Here is a 13,724-nt window from a genome sequence, read left to right on the forward strand (position 1 = left end):
GTTTTACATCCTGACTAATCCTTTAGGGTGAGTTTCAACTTAAAGTTTTTGTGCAGTTTAAATAAAATATCAATGTTCAATCATTGCAGGAATGGGAGTATGTATGCACCAAGGTTCTTGTTCCTAGCACTCCATCAGCTAACTGCTTGTTAAAACGTGCCTTAAATTTTGACTGTCATCAATAAAATTATTCTGAGCATTATTTTTGGCTTCCAACCCCACTCCAGCGATGCGTCAAGACGACAGTAAATCTAACTACACAGCTCCTATTACTGCATCGAAAATACCACAGCTACATAGCAAAACTGACTTCACATAAATTTGTGCTGCTGGTTTAAATGTATTTTTAAAAAAATGACAGCAAGCTTGATGCTGGATCAGGTAGTGTCTGTCCATAGGACCTGAAGTCAGGTCACAAGTTGGTGGAACAAAAGCGAGATAAAGGTGATGCGTTTCTGTCCACACCTGATCTAGACCACATCTGTGGTGCAGGGTGGCCCAGTGGCAGACGTATCTGTCACCCACAGCCAAGGAACTGTGGCTTGACCTGGTTGAACTGGAGTATCCACTTAAGCCAACCCTTCTGTGCCAGTCTAAAGTCTTGCTCCTGTTATTTAGTCATGAAACTGAGGCCGTGATTGCGTGTTGCTGTCCCTCGGCAGCAGGTTTGTTTGAGCGGGTTGCGTGACGGAGGATCCCACGCTCCCTATCCCTTTCCCCTTTAGTTGCTGCAACTCGCCGTTTGGGTGCTGCGCGCTCAGTTTGTCGCAGACCTGAGAACAGCTCGCCTACGAGCAAACTTTAGCTCCCCTAAAAATACGTTGCTTTTTAACGTTGCTCGGGTTCGACATACCGTTTTGGGGTGGGAGAACGCCAGCGGTGGCTCGGCGCAACCCCGGTGTACGGCAGCTTCTTCTGGTGAGCGGCAGCCGAGGACGGGCTGCGCGGGGAACAGTTTAAACCGGATGCGCTGCCGAGGGGAGAGTAACCCTCCCTGAGGCCAGGCTGCCTATTGCCTGAAGTCGTGCGTTGAAGTGGGTGAAACCCCGCTCGGCGTCCAAGCCAGTACGTGCTCTACCTGCCGGTTGTTGCGCGCACAAGCCCGCCTTCCCCCGGACTGCCGGGACGCCGGCAGGAGCCAGGCTCGTTGGGGGAAGTTTTGGGGGTTTTTTTTGCGGGTGGACGGGCAGCGCCGCGCAGCCGCCCAGGGGGCGAGCAGGTGTTCCTCACAGCCCCCGCCAACGGCTCGCTGCCGGGTCCCTCACAGCTCGCCGCCAGGGCGGGGGTCCCCCACAGCCCCCGCCAACGGCTCGCCTCGCGCCGCCTTGGTCCCTCACAGCCCCCGCCAACGGCTCGCCGCGCGCCGCCGGGGTCCCTCACACGCCCTCACCAACGGCTCGCCGGGCAGCCCCGGTGCCGGCAGCGGGAGGCGCCAGCGGCGTGTGGCGGGACGGGGTGAGGAACGGCTTTCCCCGGCTGGCAGCTAATCCCGTGCCGGCAGGGGCGGAGAAGGGGAGCAGGGAGCGGGGAGAAGATGGCGGGAGCGGAAGAAACTTCCCCCCTCCTCAGCCGCTGGGACCTGTCTCCCGCCAAGCTGCGGGGGTGGGGGGGTGTCCCTTCCCCCGCCCTCGGGCAGCCGCCAGCGGACACCCACGGGCCGGGGAAGGCAGGCCACGCAGCCCGGCCACCGGGAAACGGCGGCGGCGACAACCCCTGAGGCGATGGGGGTCGGAGGGGCGGGGGTGGGTGAGGGAGGAGGTTCTCCCCGCCCCGCGCCTCCGCCCTCGCCCCGCCCCTCTCCCCGCGGGCCCGCGCGCCGGGGCGCGCGCCGGCACTTTGTTGTTCTCTCGCTTACCGCGGCGGCGGCGGGGGGCCGCCAGGGCGCATGCGCGGGCCGCAAGCCTTCACTCCCTCTCCACCACCCCCCCCCCCCCCCCCCCCCCGCGCTCCATCCGGGCACCGCCGAATTAGCATTGACAGCCGAGGCACAACTTTTTCCCCAGGCAAAGTGAAATCAAGGCGCGCACTCCGAGGAAATATAGTCCCTCCCGTTTTCAGCCCTTTGCCGTCCCCATTGGCGGGGGCGGCGGGGCGGCGGGAGGCGGCGGAGCGGCTGCGGGGCGGAGCGGGGGCGGCGGGGGGGGGGCGCGGGGGGGCGCGCGGGCGGGGGCGCGGGGGGAGGGGCCCCCCTACTTTGGCGGAAAGTGAGTGATGAGTCTGTGTCCCCAGCAAAGAGGCAAAGAACTTGCTTTGCAGACTGAGTAGTTGTTTCTTTCGATTGTTGTTGTCGCTTTTTTTTTTAAGATTATTGTTGTCGTTACTGCCATTCCTTTTTCCTTTTTTTTTTTTTTTAATTTTTCCTGGCCTTTCTTTCCTTCCTTTTTTTTTTTTTTAATTACTTTTTTTTTTTTCTTTCCGTGGAGGGAGGGGTGGCTGCCTGGCTGGCTGGCGGGTCGGTTGCAAAAAGCGAGAGAGAAAAAAAAAAAGCCAAAAAAAAAAAAGAAAAAGAAAAGAAAGGGAGCAAAAAAAAAAAAAAAAAAGCAAGCCAAACAAAACCAAACCAAAAACCAAACCAAACAAACAAACAAAAAAACTTCATTCGGATCTGAAAGTGGCAGGAAAGTGCCTGGCAAGTTGCAGGGATGGAGCTACACAGCTTGCAAGAGGCGTTAAAAGTGGAAATCCAATGTCATCAGGTAAAAAAAATAAAATAATAAGCAAATAAAAAATGCTCTTCTATCCCCGGTGCTTTTTAGAGGGAGAGGAGGATCGGAAGGGAGCCAGTGTTGCATGCTTAGCAAGTAGCCTTTGCTTCTTGTCGCAGGGTCTATCGATCAGGGGAGGGGGGGGGGAGCGGGGCCGGGGCCGCGGCCGGGGCGGCGGGGGAGGCCGGGGCCGCGGCGGGGGCCCCCCCCCGGGCCCCCCCGGCCCCCCGCGGCAATGGCGAGCACTTCGCCAAAGTAGTTTTGCGGCTTGTTTGGCTGAGTTTTTTTTGTGTGTGTGTGTGTGCGTGGTGTGGGGATGCGGAGTTAACGTTGCGGTCGGTGCTTGTGTGAGAGCGTGTGTGTGTGTGTGTGTGTGTGTGTATGCGTGTGCGTGAGTGTGAGTGAGTGTGTGCGAGTGTGTGTGTGTTGGAGAGATTAGGACGAGACTTGAATATTTATGAGCTTTGCTTGAAACTGACTCGCAGTGTTTACTTGCCTCTTTGTTCCTTACCCCCCTCCCTCCCCCGTCCACACACATACATACATTTAAAAAAATCCATTAAACTTGAAACAGTTTCTAATTCCTCCTTTTTTGGGGGTGATTTTTTTTTTTTATAGAAACTAGTTGCACAGATGAAGCAAGATCCACAGGTAAATGCAGATCCTTTTTTTTCTCTTCTTCAGTATTTTATCCCTGCTGTAATAAGCGCAGTTGTGCTGGGACAGCAGGATGAGAAACTTTATCAGTAAGAGATCTCATTTTGTAGTCTGCACTGAGCTTTCTTACTAAGGAGGGTGTTTTGTGTGTGCATGCTTTCGTACGGCTTTGGTGGAACGGTTTTGCCTTTGAACAATTTCTAGATCGCAAGTTTATTCATTACAGGGGTTAGTTTACACTTTGCCTTTAATATGCATCTTATTGCCGTTTTTGCAGAACGGGGATCTTAAGAAACAAATCCATGAAAGGCAATCAAGAATAGCAGCTCTTAATGAGAAACAAGTAAGGAACAGATCGATTCAGTTGTGTTTGGTTTTTCTTCTTGTTTTTACAATGCACTATCTAAACATCCGAAAAGTGTCTGCGTTAGCTGAAAAATACCGACAGCAGAGAATATAACATCCATTTTCCTAAGCGTAAAGTAAGAAAATGCATGTTTTCAAAATGAGGTCGGATTCTCGGATGTCTTGCCGGGGGAAAGGATGATTTTAGTACTAGTAGTAAAAAGATAAGCAGTAGTTAAAACGTAAAAAAAAAAAAAAATGAGGCGTCCATTTTGAGTTGGTCGACATGTTTTAGGAATATGGAAAATTCTCCTGTCTTGGGCTACTTTGTGCACTTCCGTGTAATGTGCAGAGCAAGAGTTGGGAGGGAGGGGGCTGGAGCCCAGTTCGGAGCCATTTCTGGGTTTGATTACAAAACTGATATTTATTGATCACTTTATTTTATTTCTTTTCTTCTTCTTTTTTTTTTTTTTTTTCTCCCCACTTGCCTTTCTCTTCCCTTGGTCTGATCTGACGTGTTAGCTTTTGATTCGAGTTCACTTAGGCACTTTCACTTTTTCCCCCTTCCAAAAATACGAATAAAAACAGATTAACCTGTTTCAGCTGCCGGGAAAAAAGAAAAAAAAAAAAAACCAACCAAAAAAAAACCCCACCGGAGGAGGGGAACAAAACAAACCAGAAACCTTCCTTCCTCCCTCCCCCTCCCCCTCCCTCTTCCCCCCCCGCCCTCCCCAAACTTTCTCATCTCTCTTTTTGTGCCGAGTGACCCCCGGGCCCACTGCTCCGCCCGTGACCCGCTCCCCGCCCCCCCCCCGGGAGGAAAGTTGCCGGGCGCGGCGGGGGGCGGCGGGCTTTCAGCACCGCGGACAGCGGCCGCGCCGCCGCCGCCGCCGGGCGCACACTCACGCCCGCACACTCGCACTCACACTCGCCCAACTATCCGCACACCCCGCCCCCCCCCGGCCCCTCTCCCCACTTTCAGGACTTCCAGCGCAGGAAGGGCAGTTGACAAAGCCACCGGGAGATCTGCCGGCTTGAGCCCCCCCCCCCCCCTCCCCACGGGTGAACTTTCCCTCTCCACCCCCCTGGTCCTCACCACCACCACCCCCACCCCCCGCCGCCTCCTTCTCCCCGGGGGGCCGGCGCGGCTGTGCCGAGCTCCCCTCCCGGTCCCTCGGCTCCCGGCCCCGCCGGCGGCGGGAGCGAGCGCCGTTCCTCCGGAATGCAGCAGCCCTTTCAGCACCGGGGCCGGGGACAGCGCCTGCGGGGCGCCGGGCTGCCGGCCCCAACGCCGGCGCCTCCCTCCCGGCCAGGGACCTCCGGGGGAGAGGGGAAGGGGGCACGTGTGCGAGTCCACCCCCCTTTTCCCCTTCTTTTTTTTTTTTTTTTTGATTTTTCTGTTTTGTTTTGTTTTGTTTGGCTGGAGTTGTGGTTAAAGTTGAAAAGTGATCCCTGCATATATAATCTGTGCCCATAGGTGATGGTGATTATAGGCCACCCTTTTCCTCCCAGTTTATTGTAATCAGAATTTGTCAGCACTCTCAATTTGGTAGTGGAAGCTTCCATTTTGTGAAGAAGGGGTGTTGGTTTCTTCTAACATGGAGAAAAGTCTGCAGAGTTTGAAGGTGGGGGATGGGGCCCCATTCATGCTGAACATTACCATTTTGATTGCTTTGATGCCATTTTTGGAGGGGGGAGGGGATAGAATACCCTACTCAGCAGAGCACAAAGATGTTTAATCACTGTATAGAATCAAATCAGATACTTTCTTTTTTAAAGCAAATCTGACACTACATGATAGCTAAGGGCTGTTAGTCCTTTTTTGCAGTGTAAAACAGCAAGTTGTTGACTCTAATACTACTACACTGAGTAGAAGATTTTTTTTTTTAAACAAGGTAACAGCCTTTACTGCAACAATGCATCCTTATGTGTTCTTTCTTCAATATGGAAATAGTTTTACTGTTCTAAGTGGGTATTTAGAACATACATTTGATCATTTTCCCCTGTATTGTAGCAACTATTTCAAGGCTGTTTAAATTTTTATGATGATAGTAAATGAGAAGCTATTTATTATGTGTCATGTTGGAATTTAGATAAGGCAGAGAGACACATTTGAAAATACAGTTTGAATGTTCTGATTCAGCTTGGTGAAAAAGGTTTTCGCTAAGCTTGCGCAACATATTTATGTATAAGCCAAGCTAACTAGTAAACAGTCGTCGTGTATTTATGACTTGCCTTTCTTGTAATCTTATAAATAAATCTATAAGCTGTGAAGTAATTAAACATAAAATACTTAAATTCTGTAAACAGCAAATTTGGCCTGGCAGGAAATCTAGTATTTTTAGGCAAAACCCTAGATTTCTTTTACTGATTTCAACATCCTGTGCAACAAGAGCTTTTAAATAAGAGACTAGCTGGTGATGTGGTGTCCTCTTGCTCCAGACTGCCACCTCTGGAGGCCTAAACTGAAATCTTTCTTGGGTCACAAGTGAAATGAATTTGCAGGTCTTAGCCTTTGACCAAGTCACAAAACCATCGTGTAACTTTGCAGACTTGCTATAATTAGTAGTTGCTCCTTAGGTAATGGCTTATACATGAACTATCGGTCCTTGAGGGCATGAAGAAAGTGCACTGAAGGCTACTGAGACAATAGATAGGCTAACGTTGGAGCCGTTTAGTAGTTTCAAGCTCTTGCTTTTGTGGCTATACCAAAACACTGGTATTAACTTAAGTAGGCAGTGTAAGTAGGGAGGTTATTTTTACATATGTATTTACATTCCTTCCCTCCTTGCCACCCCGAAGATTTGTTTGGGCACAACTAATTCATAATTCAATAATGTATACCTTTGATTGTGCATGCACTGAATACAAAAGATGCTAAAATTGCATTTCAATTAAACTGCACATGTGGATGATGAAACAGATAGTAAAATGAATGGATGATCACATCATCCACATCTGTTAGAAATATAGCAGTAGTGAGCGTTATCTTTCAATACCCCTATTCATCAGTTTTCCATTGTGGCCATTGGCATTTGTGGCAATATTTCCTTTTCCAGAAAGTTACAAATAAAGACAGAAAGAACTGAATGACAAACTGAACTTCTGGTGCATGCACAGTTGGATTTTATATTGCAACCTAATTAAGGATCTCTGGCCAGTCATGGATGTTTCTTTTATGTTGATGGTTTAGAGGAATATGGAATTAAATGTAGTTTTAGTATTTTCTCATTGTTTTCAAATAAGTACTGTAGAGCCATCATTTTCATTATTGAAAAGGTGCAGCTTCAGTCAATACATAATTTGGCATCTAACTCAGAAGGACAAAAGTTAGACTTTTGTTAGGAGTGTATCTTTCGTATACTATAGTTTTGATGAATTGTAATAGCTTTTGAGAGTGGGTTACTTCTTCTTTAACAAGATATGATGTGTGAAGACTCCATTAGTTGGTCCAGTGGTTTTACACCTTCAATCTACAGCACATGCAGAGCAGCGGTAACATTTTTATCTAAATTTTCAAGCAACAAGCATTTATATGTAAATAAAAGAGCTATCATAAGAGCCAGCATTGGCCTTAAAAGGACACCAGAGGTGCTCTGCTGCATGTGTTTCTTGCTTTCTTTATGTCCTTAAAGAGTCATCAAGAGTGTTTTAATTTTAGAAAGTTGTCTCTTATTAATTAATAGATCAAGACAAAGAAATACACAAACCTTTAACCTCCAGTTGGAAGTTACTTGTTACTGGCGTAAGTATTAGGTGGTAAGCCAGGTCTTAAAAATTAACAATGAGCATGTGTGGGCTACTATATTTTCGACTGCGATGAACTCTGAATTCAGACAGCCTGTCCTGGAGTGCAGTAATAAAAATATGTCTTCCTGAAAGACATTATGTATATGCCATTCACTTGTGCACTGCCTCATTTCTTTACCATAATTTACTATCTATGCAGAAAATCAACATTAGTTTCAGGCAGAGTCTCCCAGCCTGTGTTATTGCTGGTTTGTATTTTTGGGTAGTATATCTGAAATTAAATCGCTGACTGTATTTTGCCTGTGGTGATCACTAGCAAAGCCTGTTTGTGGAAAGCGTTAGAATTCTTAGAATTTAAGTACAGTTCTTATGCAAGTTGTTGGAAACAATTTAGCTCAAGATGTCTGGTTTTACTGATGTTGCATCTTTGTTTTGGGGAAAAGGAGGAAGTGTTTTTTTGGTTTGTTGAAATTCATGCTGCGCTGTGCCTGGAAATGGCAGCATTGTTTACACATGTTAAAGGGTAAATTATTGACATTTGCCAAAGCTCAGTATGCCATACGGCTGGGCACTTTCAAAATTGTTGAAGTAAAATAAGGGTTATAAGCTTCAGTGAAAACGGAGGTAAAACCTGAAAGGTGTTTCCAAATCAAGTTGAACCTAATGTCAAACTCTGTCCCAAGGTACATGCAGCACTCCTGTTTGTTGTGGCAAGAATTGCATCTATGTATGACTTGCTGAAGTCAAGGGAGACAGGGTGATGAGCTCCCAGTTAAAGTATTAAACTTTTCAATCACTGTGTTGAGTCTTTAAACACAAAGACAACAGGTATTAAATATGGGCTTGACTTTGCAGTTCTTCCACACGTTGAGGTCCCGCTGACTTTGCTGGGAATCCTGAACAACTGCAGAATCAAATGAACTTACTGGATCAAAGTAAAGATTAGTTCTGGATTGTAATTCAGAAAGCTGCAGTTCTTTTTTTTTTTTTTTTATTTTTTTTTTTTTATTGCTAGAATCAGCTAGTAATTTATTGGTTGCTTTGCCATCTGTAGAAAAAGTGACAAAACTAGGGAAGAATTTACCTTCAGCTCCTTGGAGGAGAAACTTGGGAATATAGTTTGCATAATAGCAATCCTAGCATTCTGTTTGTGCTTTCAGTAATACCATATTGAGATTCCCTGTTCATATTGGGGAAAAAGGGTAATAAAGGACATTTTCGTAGAGGTGAAACACAATGGAAATACGTATACTTGTGGCTTTCTGCCTTCCATTAGGTTGTCCTTACAAGATTCGTGGAAATTGCACATCCGTAATGAAAATGTGTACTGGAGGGGGTTAGAACCACCTTTTGTTTGGTAGCTGCTTGACTGGCATGTGAAATGCTACTTCATTCCAGCATTTTTCTTTGACTGTACACTTTTCTGTACTTGTACAGTATATCGCTTGGCAGGGCTAAGGGTTGAAAAGTGAACATTACATTCTAACCATTTTAAAGAGTTCACTTTGATATTTTAGCCACTTAAAACACCTGCTGTCAGAACAGTACAATTGATTTCAATTAACTTTGAATTTCTTCAATAAGATGACTCTTATAATAACTCCAGTAATCCCATGATGCCTCATTAGAGGAGCTGGCTATGATGATTATCCCTGTGATTTAGCAATTTTTTCCTTACAATGCCTTTGTCTATTCAGAAAAAGGAATTATGCCAACAATACCTTTTTATTTCACTTCTGGTTTTACACTAATGGTACTTGCTACCTGTTACACATTGTAAAATATCTAATTTATACTTGGAGCAAACAGGTATTTGTTCAGATGTACACGATAATTTGGTAGAGACACCCTTTCAAAGAAACTTTAGTGCTAGATAGGAACTCTATGTCTTGGAGTTAGAATTTGTTTTCATTTTTTAGTAGATGCTTGGACAGTTAAAAGTGGTGCTTCTGCAGAAGTCTTTGTCCAGAGCTCTGGTTTAATGGAACAAATTCTCCACTGGTTCATGCCATGGGTGCAGCTCATCCAGAACAGTGTATGATGTCAGATGTTTATACCAGTTCACCTTATTTCAGGATCTGGTCCATGGAGTCATTCTGCTTGTGGAAGAAAAAGGGAATATGTCTCTAAATGTCTCCTTTCCATAGCATGATGGTAGAGAAGGGGTTTTGAACGGTGATTTTAAATCACATTTCCAATGGGATACTGCATCACTCTAAATACTTCTGGTACGTTCAAGTAGAGAAAATCCCTTTTCATCTCATTCCAGATTTGATTTTCAAGTTGAAAGCATGAAGGCGTATAAAGGCATGTTAATACAGAGTTACTTTTAACTTTTCCCTCTATGCCTTTCTCTTTGTGATCAAAGATAAAATATGCAGTATATTTGTACTTGATTATAAAATGATACCTCCCTCTCCTCTCCGCCCACCAAAACAAAATCTGAAGCATCAACACAATTTCTAATCAATAGAGTTAAAGGGTAGAAGTTTGCAAATCAATAAGACAAGGCCGTGGTAAATGGTGTATGTGTGCCCACGATGTCAAAGAGGGCAATTTGTACACGCAGAGTAGTTGGAGGTAAGGGAAGTATGAAAATGGGCTGCAAGTTTAAGATAAGAACAAAGAAGAACAAAAAATGAATTGGACTAATTGAAATGCAAATTTGTCTTTCTGCCATTAAAATAGACAGTTATTTCAACCTAACATACTCATATTTGGTCTATCCAGTCCTTGTTGTTGAATCACCTTAAACACACTTCCCTTATATGCATGTATATAAATGTATGTATATCTTTTTTTTTTATTATTTTAAGGTGGTACAACTTTTTCATTTGGAAATGTTCTTCTTGAGCCAAAATGTACTTCCTTAAACATGCTTTCTCCTCTTCCCCCCCCCCCCCCCCCCCCTTTTTTGAATCAGCTACTTATTGTTATGTAGTAGCAATTTCCAGAGTGTCATATGAAACTGCTGATGCGGCTTAGTTCTAGCTACAACCTGCAACTGCCAATAGTAAGCATCTATTGAAATCTAATATGTACCACAGGGCTTTTTTGCACATGTACAGGCAGACCCTTCTGGTTAATATACAGAGAGTGGAAAAACAGGAGGATGTATTTTCTTTTTTTCCTCCCATAGAGGAGTTAAATATATGCCTGAGTTTAAACTAAAAAATGACCCTTTTGACTGAATGAAAGTAAACCAGAGAACTGGCCCCAAATGTGGCTGCAGTAAAATCAAAACAATAAGTATCTGGGAACTCTGTAGATATGATGGGTGGTGTTAATTTGAGTTTTTGAGAGGCAATCTTATTTTCAGAGTTGGAATTTGGTCCTAAGAGCCTGGGTGTTGAAGCTCTGGCAAGAACAGGGTGTTCACCTGAAAGTTTGTCTGACTGCTTGCATTTAATCAAGCGAAGCATACAGTTGGTCTTGAAACAGAAGTTAAATCTATATAGTATATAGGTCGTTTTCCCATCCATATTGATTTAGCTTGATCATGTTGGTACTTTGTGATGTAGCTTACCTCTTATCCAGAGAGAAGGAATGGAATAGCCTTTCTGCACAAACTCAGCTATTGATGACAAATCTTACAAGGTTACAGAAAGTGAAAATGTATATTACATTTTGATTAACATGAGTCAAGTGAGAATCATTGATACTTTTGACATGCAGCAGAGATTAACCTGCATTTTCTGTAATTTTCCATTTTTGTAAAGCGCTTTGAATCAGCTAAGATTGCCTAAAGATTTATTGGCGAACTGAAGCTTTTCTAAGAATGAGAAAGGCGAGAGAAGCTTCCATTCTCAGAAATGTACATACTTGAGTGTCTCTGTGTATAAATGTGCTTGTGTGTGTGTGTGGTTCGGTGTGAGCATAAGGTCTTTCTCTTTGATATCATTCAGGCAGAAAGCCAATATGCGCATGTAAATGAGCCTGAAAATGTAATTAAAAATATATACATACTGGGGACTGTGATACAGAATTTAATATGAGATGCAGGTTACAAAGTGACAAGTAACATTTCCTATATAATCACTGATACTAACTCTCATCTGTGATTTATACATCTCATGTGTTATTAAGTGCCGAACAGATAAATGCTGAAATTATTTCTTTAGATATAATTTCACCACAATGAGTGAATGCAAAGTAAGCCTTGCCCATTCCTTTCCCTTCAACCAAAACAAAAGCCAAAACACACCTACCACGAAAAACGTTACTAGGGAGACTAGAAGTATTTTATATAAGGTCAGATAAAGACCTCTTTGATAACATATCTTTCCTGGCAATAAAATGTAACAAAATAGACTTACTTGTGTCCTTAATACATTAAGATGAAGGAAATTCTGCAAATAGTTAACACACATCTAGAAACTCATATACAGATGGAAAAAGATTGCCAGGTGAAGGACATAAACAATCTTGGCCTTTATTTCAGTGTAGATAACAAAGGCTCACACGTAAAAGCTTATATGAGAGGCATCTCAAATTCCAAACTTTAGGCAAGAAGCCAGTTTTCTTTGCCTGAAAGTATTTTCTAAGAGTTAGGTTAGTAGTGCTGGGTGTAGAAGCTGACATTTCTGCTCTCCAGCTTGGGGAGAAGCTACTTGGAAAAGCTTTATTTTGCATTTAAAAATACAAGTGGAATCCAGATGTATTTCTATCAACAGCTCCGTAGCCCATAAATATATATAACCTAAGCCAGTGCCTTATTTACATTATTTTATTAACATTCTTTGCTGAGTAGGCTTGAATGGAGCACAATCTCTCATATAGAGGATCTAATTATAAACACAAGGGACAGAACCAAATAAGCAGTCTTTAAAGGGAAAAGAGTCTGGCAGCTTTGTTTAAAGTGTCCTTTAATGAACTTCTTTAGCAGCTTGTATCTTAGCAACACATTTTATTACATACCAGTGCGGGAGAAGCAGTTTGCAGATGGAGTTGCACACAGTAATTTATTTCCCCCCCTTTTTTTTTTCCCCTTTTTTTTTTCCTACTTCTCTGTGGTGACTCAACTGGAATGTGCAGAGTAGCTTTTCTAACACTGATAGCTCACTCGAAATCCCTGATTGGTTCATTTGTATCTGTTCTGTTTTGTTAGTTGATGAAAAAGGCATTTAGTATGGTAAATGCATAGTGATTTTGCTTGCTCTTAGAAATTCAGATATGACTGTTTTGAATAGGCATGGATTTAAATTAAAAACAACCCAAGCTTCTTTCAATGCACTTTTTTCCTTGTATGTGTTCCACTCAGTGCTAGTCCTCGTTACGCACACAGGCGAGTTTCCAGATTTGTAGGTTATTTACTCTCCACTGTTACATGGGGTTGTTTTAATCTATCGTCTTTCACTCCTCTAAAACTAATTAGAATATAGCAGTGACAGGAACATTTGCAATCTTTTTTCTTTCTTCTTAGACAAAACCTGGTACTTAAACTGCAAATATATAAAAAAATAACTGTTGTTTTAAAACCAATTGAAATACTGCACTACTGTCACTCCTTCAAATGACCTATAGTGCTTGTCTTTGTTGAAAGAAATACTTTTTGTTCTCTCCATTACTAATTGCAGACCAAGTTCCGCTTGTGTGTTTTGAGTGAAAAAGTCTGTCGGTGGCTTTTTTCAATAGGGTCTGTTGAAGAATGCGGTACTACTGAAGATGGGTGTGAGAAATAGAAGCTAGACTTCATTGTTTTTTTCTCATAAATTAAAGGGAAAAAATGCCTTTTATGAGCAAACTAAATACTACTCAGCTCAATTTACATTTTCTGCTGGCTAGGCAGGTGTAAATCCAGAAATATATTTCCCTGGAGTTCACTGGAGTTATCCAGAGTTTGCACTGGTGTGATAAAAATCAGAATCTGGCCAGATGGAGAAAAGCAGGTGAGAAGAGGAGAGAGCGGATGAAGGCAGTCCAGCGTGTTAGGAGAACCCACAGAAGATGGGAGACTGTTGTCTTAGAGATACTGCTCTTGGGGATGGTTTCATTAAACTTCTGTTAAGAGCTAATATGTTAGGGGTTGATATTAAAAAGACAAAACCCATCCATTTCATAAAGTCCATTGATATTTGCAAGTAGACAGGAGATGGGTTTTGAAAGAGATGGAACTGTTTCTATGCTTAACAGTAGTTAAATGTAAATGTATTTCCGTTAACTGGCAAACTGTTAAGTTTCATGAGTCCTTAGTTCAAAACAGAAGTTTCTTTTCATTCCAAAATATGGATGGATGGATGGATGGATGAATTTGACTCCAATTTTCTG

General features: G+C 43.6%; 1 protein-coding gene across 2 annotated transcripts in view; it reads left to right on the top strand.

Annotated features, from left to right (window-relative positions):
• Nucleotides 1-2,642: 2,642 nt before the first annotated feature.
• The window catches only part of PHF21B (PHD finger protein 21B), a 167,034-nt gene continuing 155,952 nt past the window's right edge, over nt 2,643-13,724 (top strand). Inside the window, exons 1-3 of one of the 2 annotated variants that reach the window (XM_075051822.1) lie at nt 2,643-2,696; nt 3,324-3,356; nt 3,640-3,705. In XM_075051822.1, coding sequence (XP_074907923.1) covers nt 2,643-2,696; nt 3,324-3,356; nt 3,640-3,705 — 153 coding nt within the window. The remainder of the gene's footprint in view (nt 2,697-3,323; nt 3,357-3,639; nt 3,706-13,724) is intronic. The other variant, XM_075051823.1, reaches the window with a different exon arrangement.

Source organism: Buteo buteo, chromosome 19 (assembly GCF_964188355.1).
Source record: "Buteo buteo chromosome 19, bButBut1.hap1.1, whole genome shotgun sequence".
NCBI classification, from domain to species: domain Eukaryota; kingdom Metazoa; phylum Chordata; class Aves; order Accipitriformes; family Accipitridae; genus Buteo; species Buteo buteo.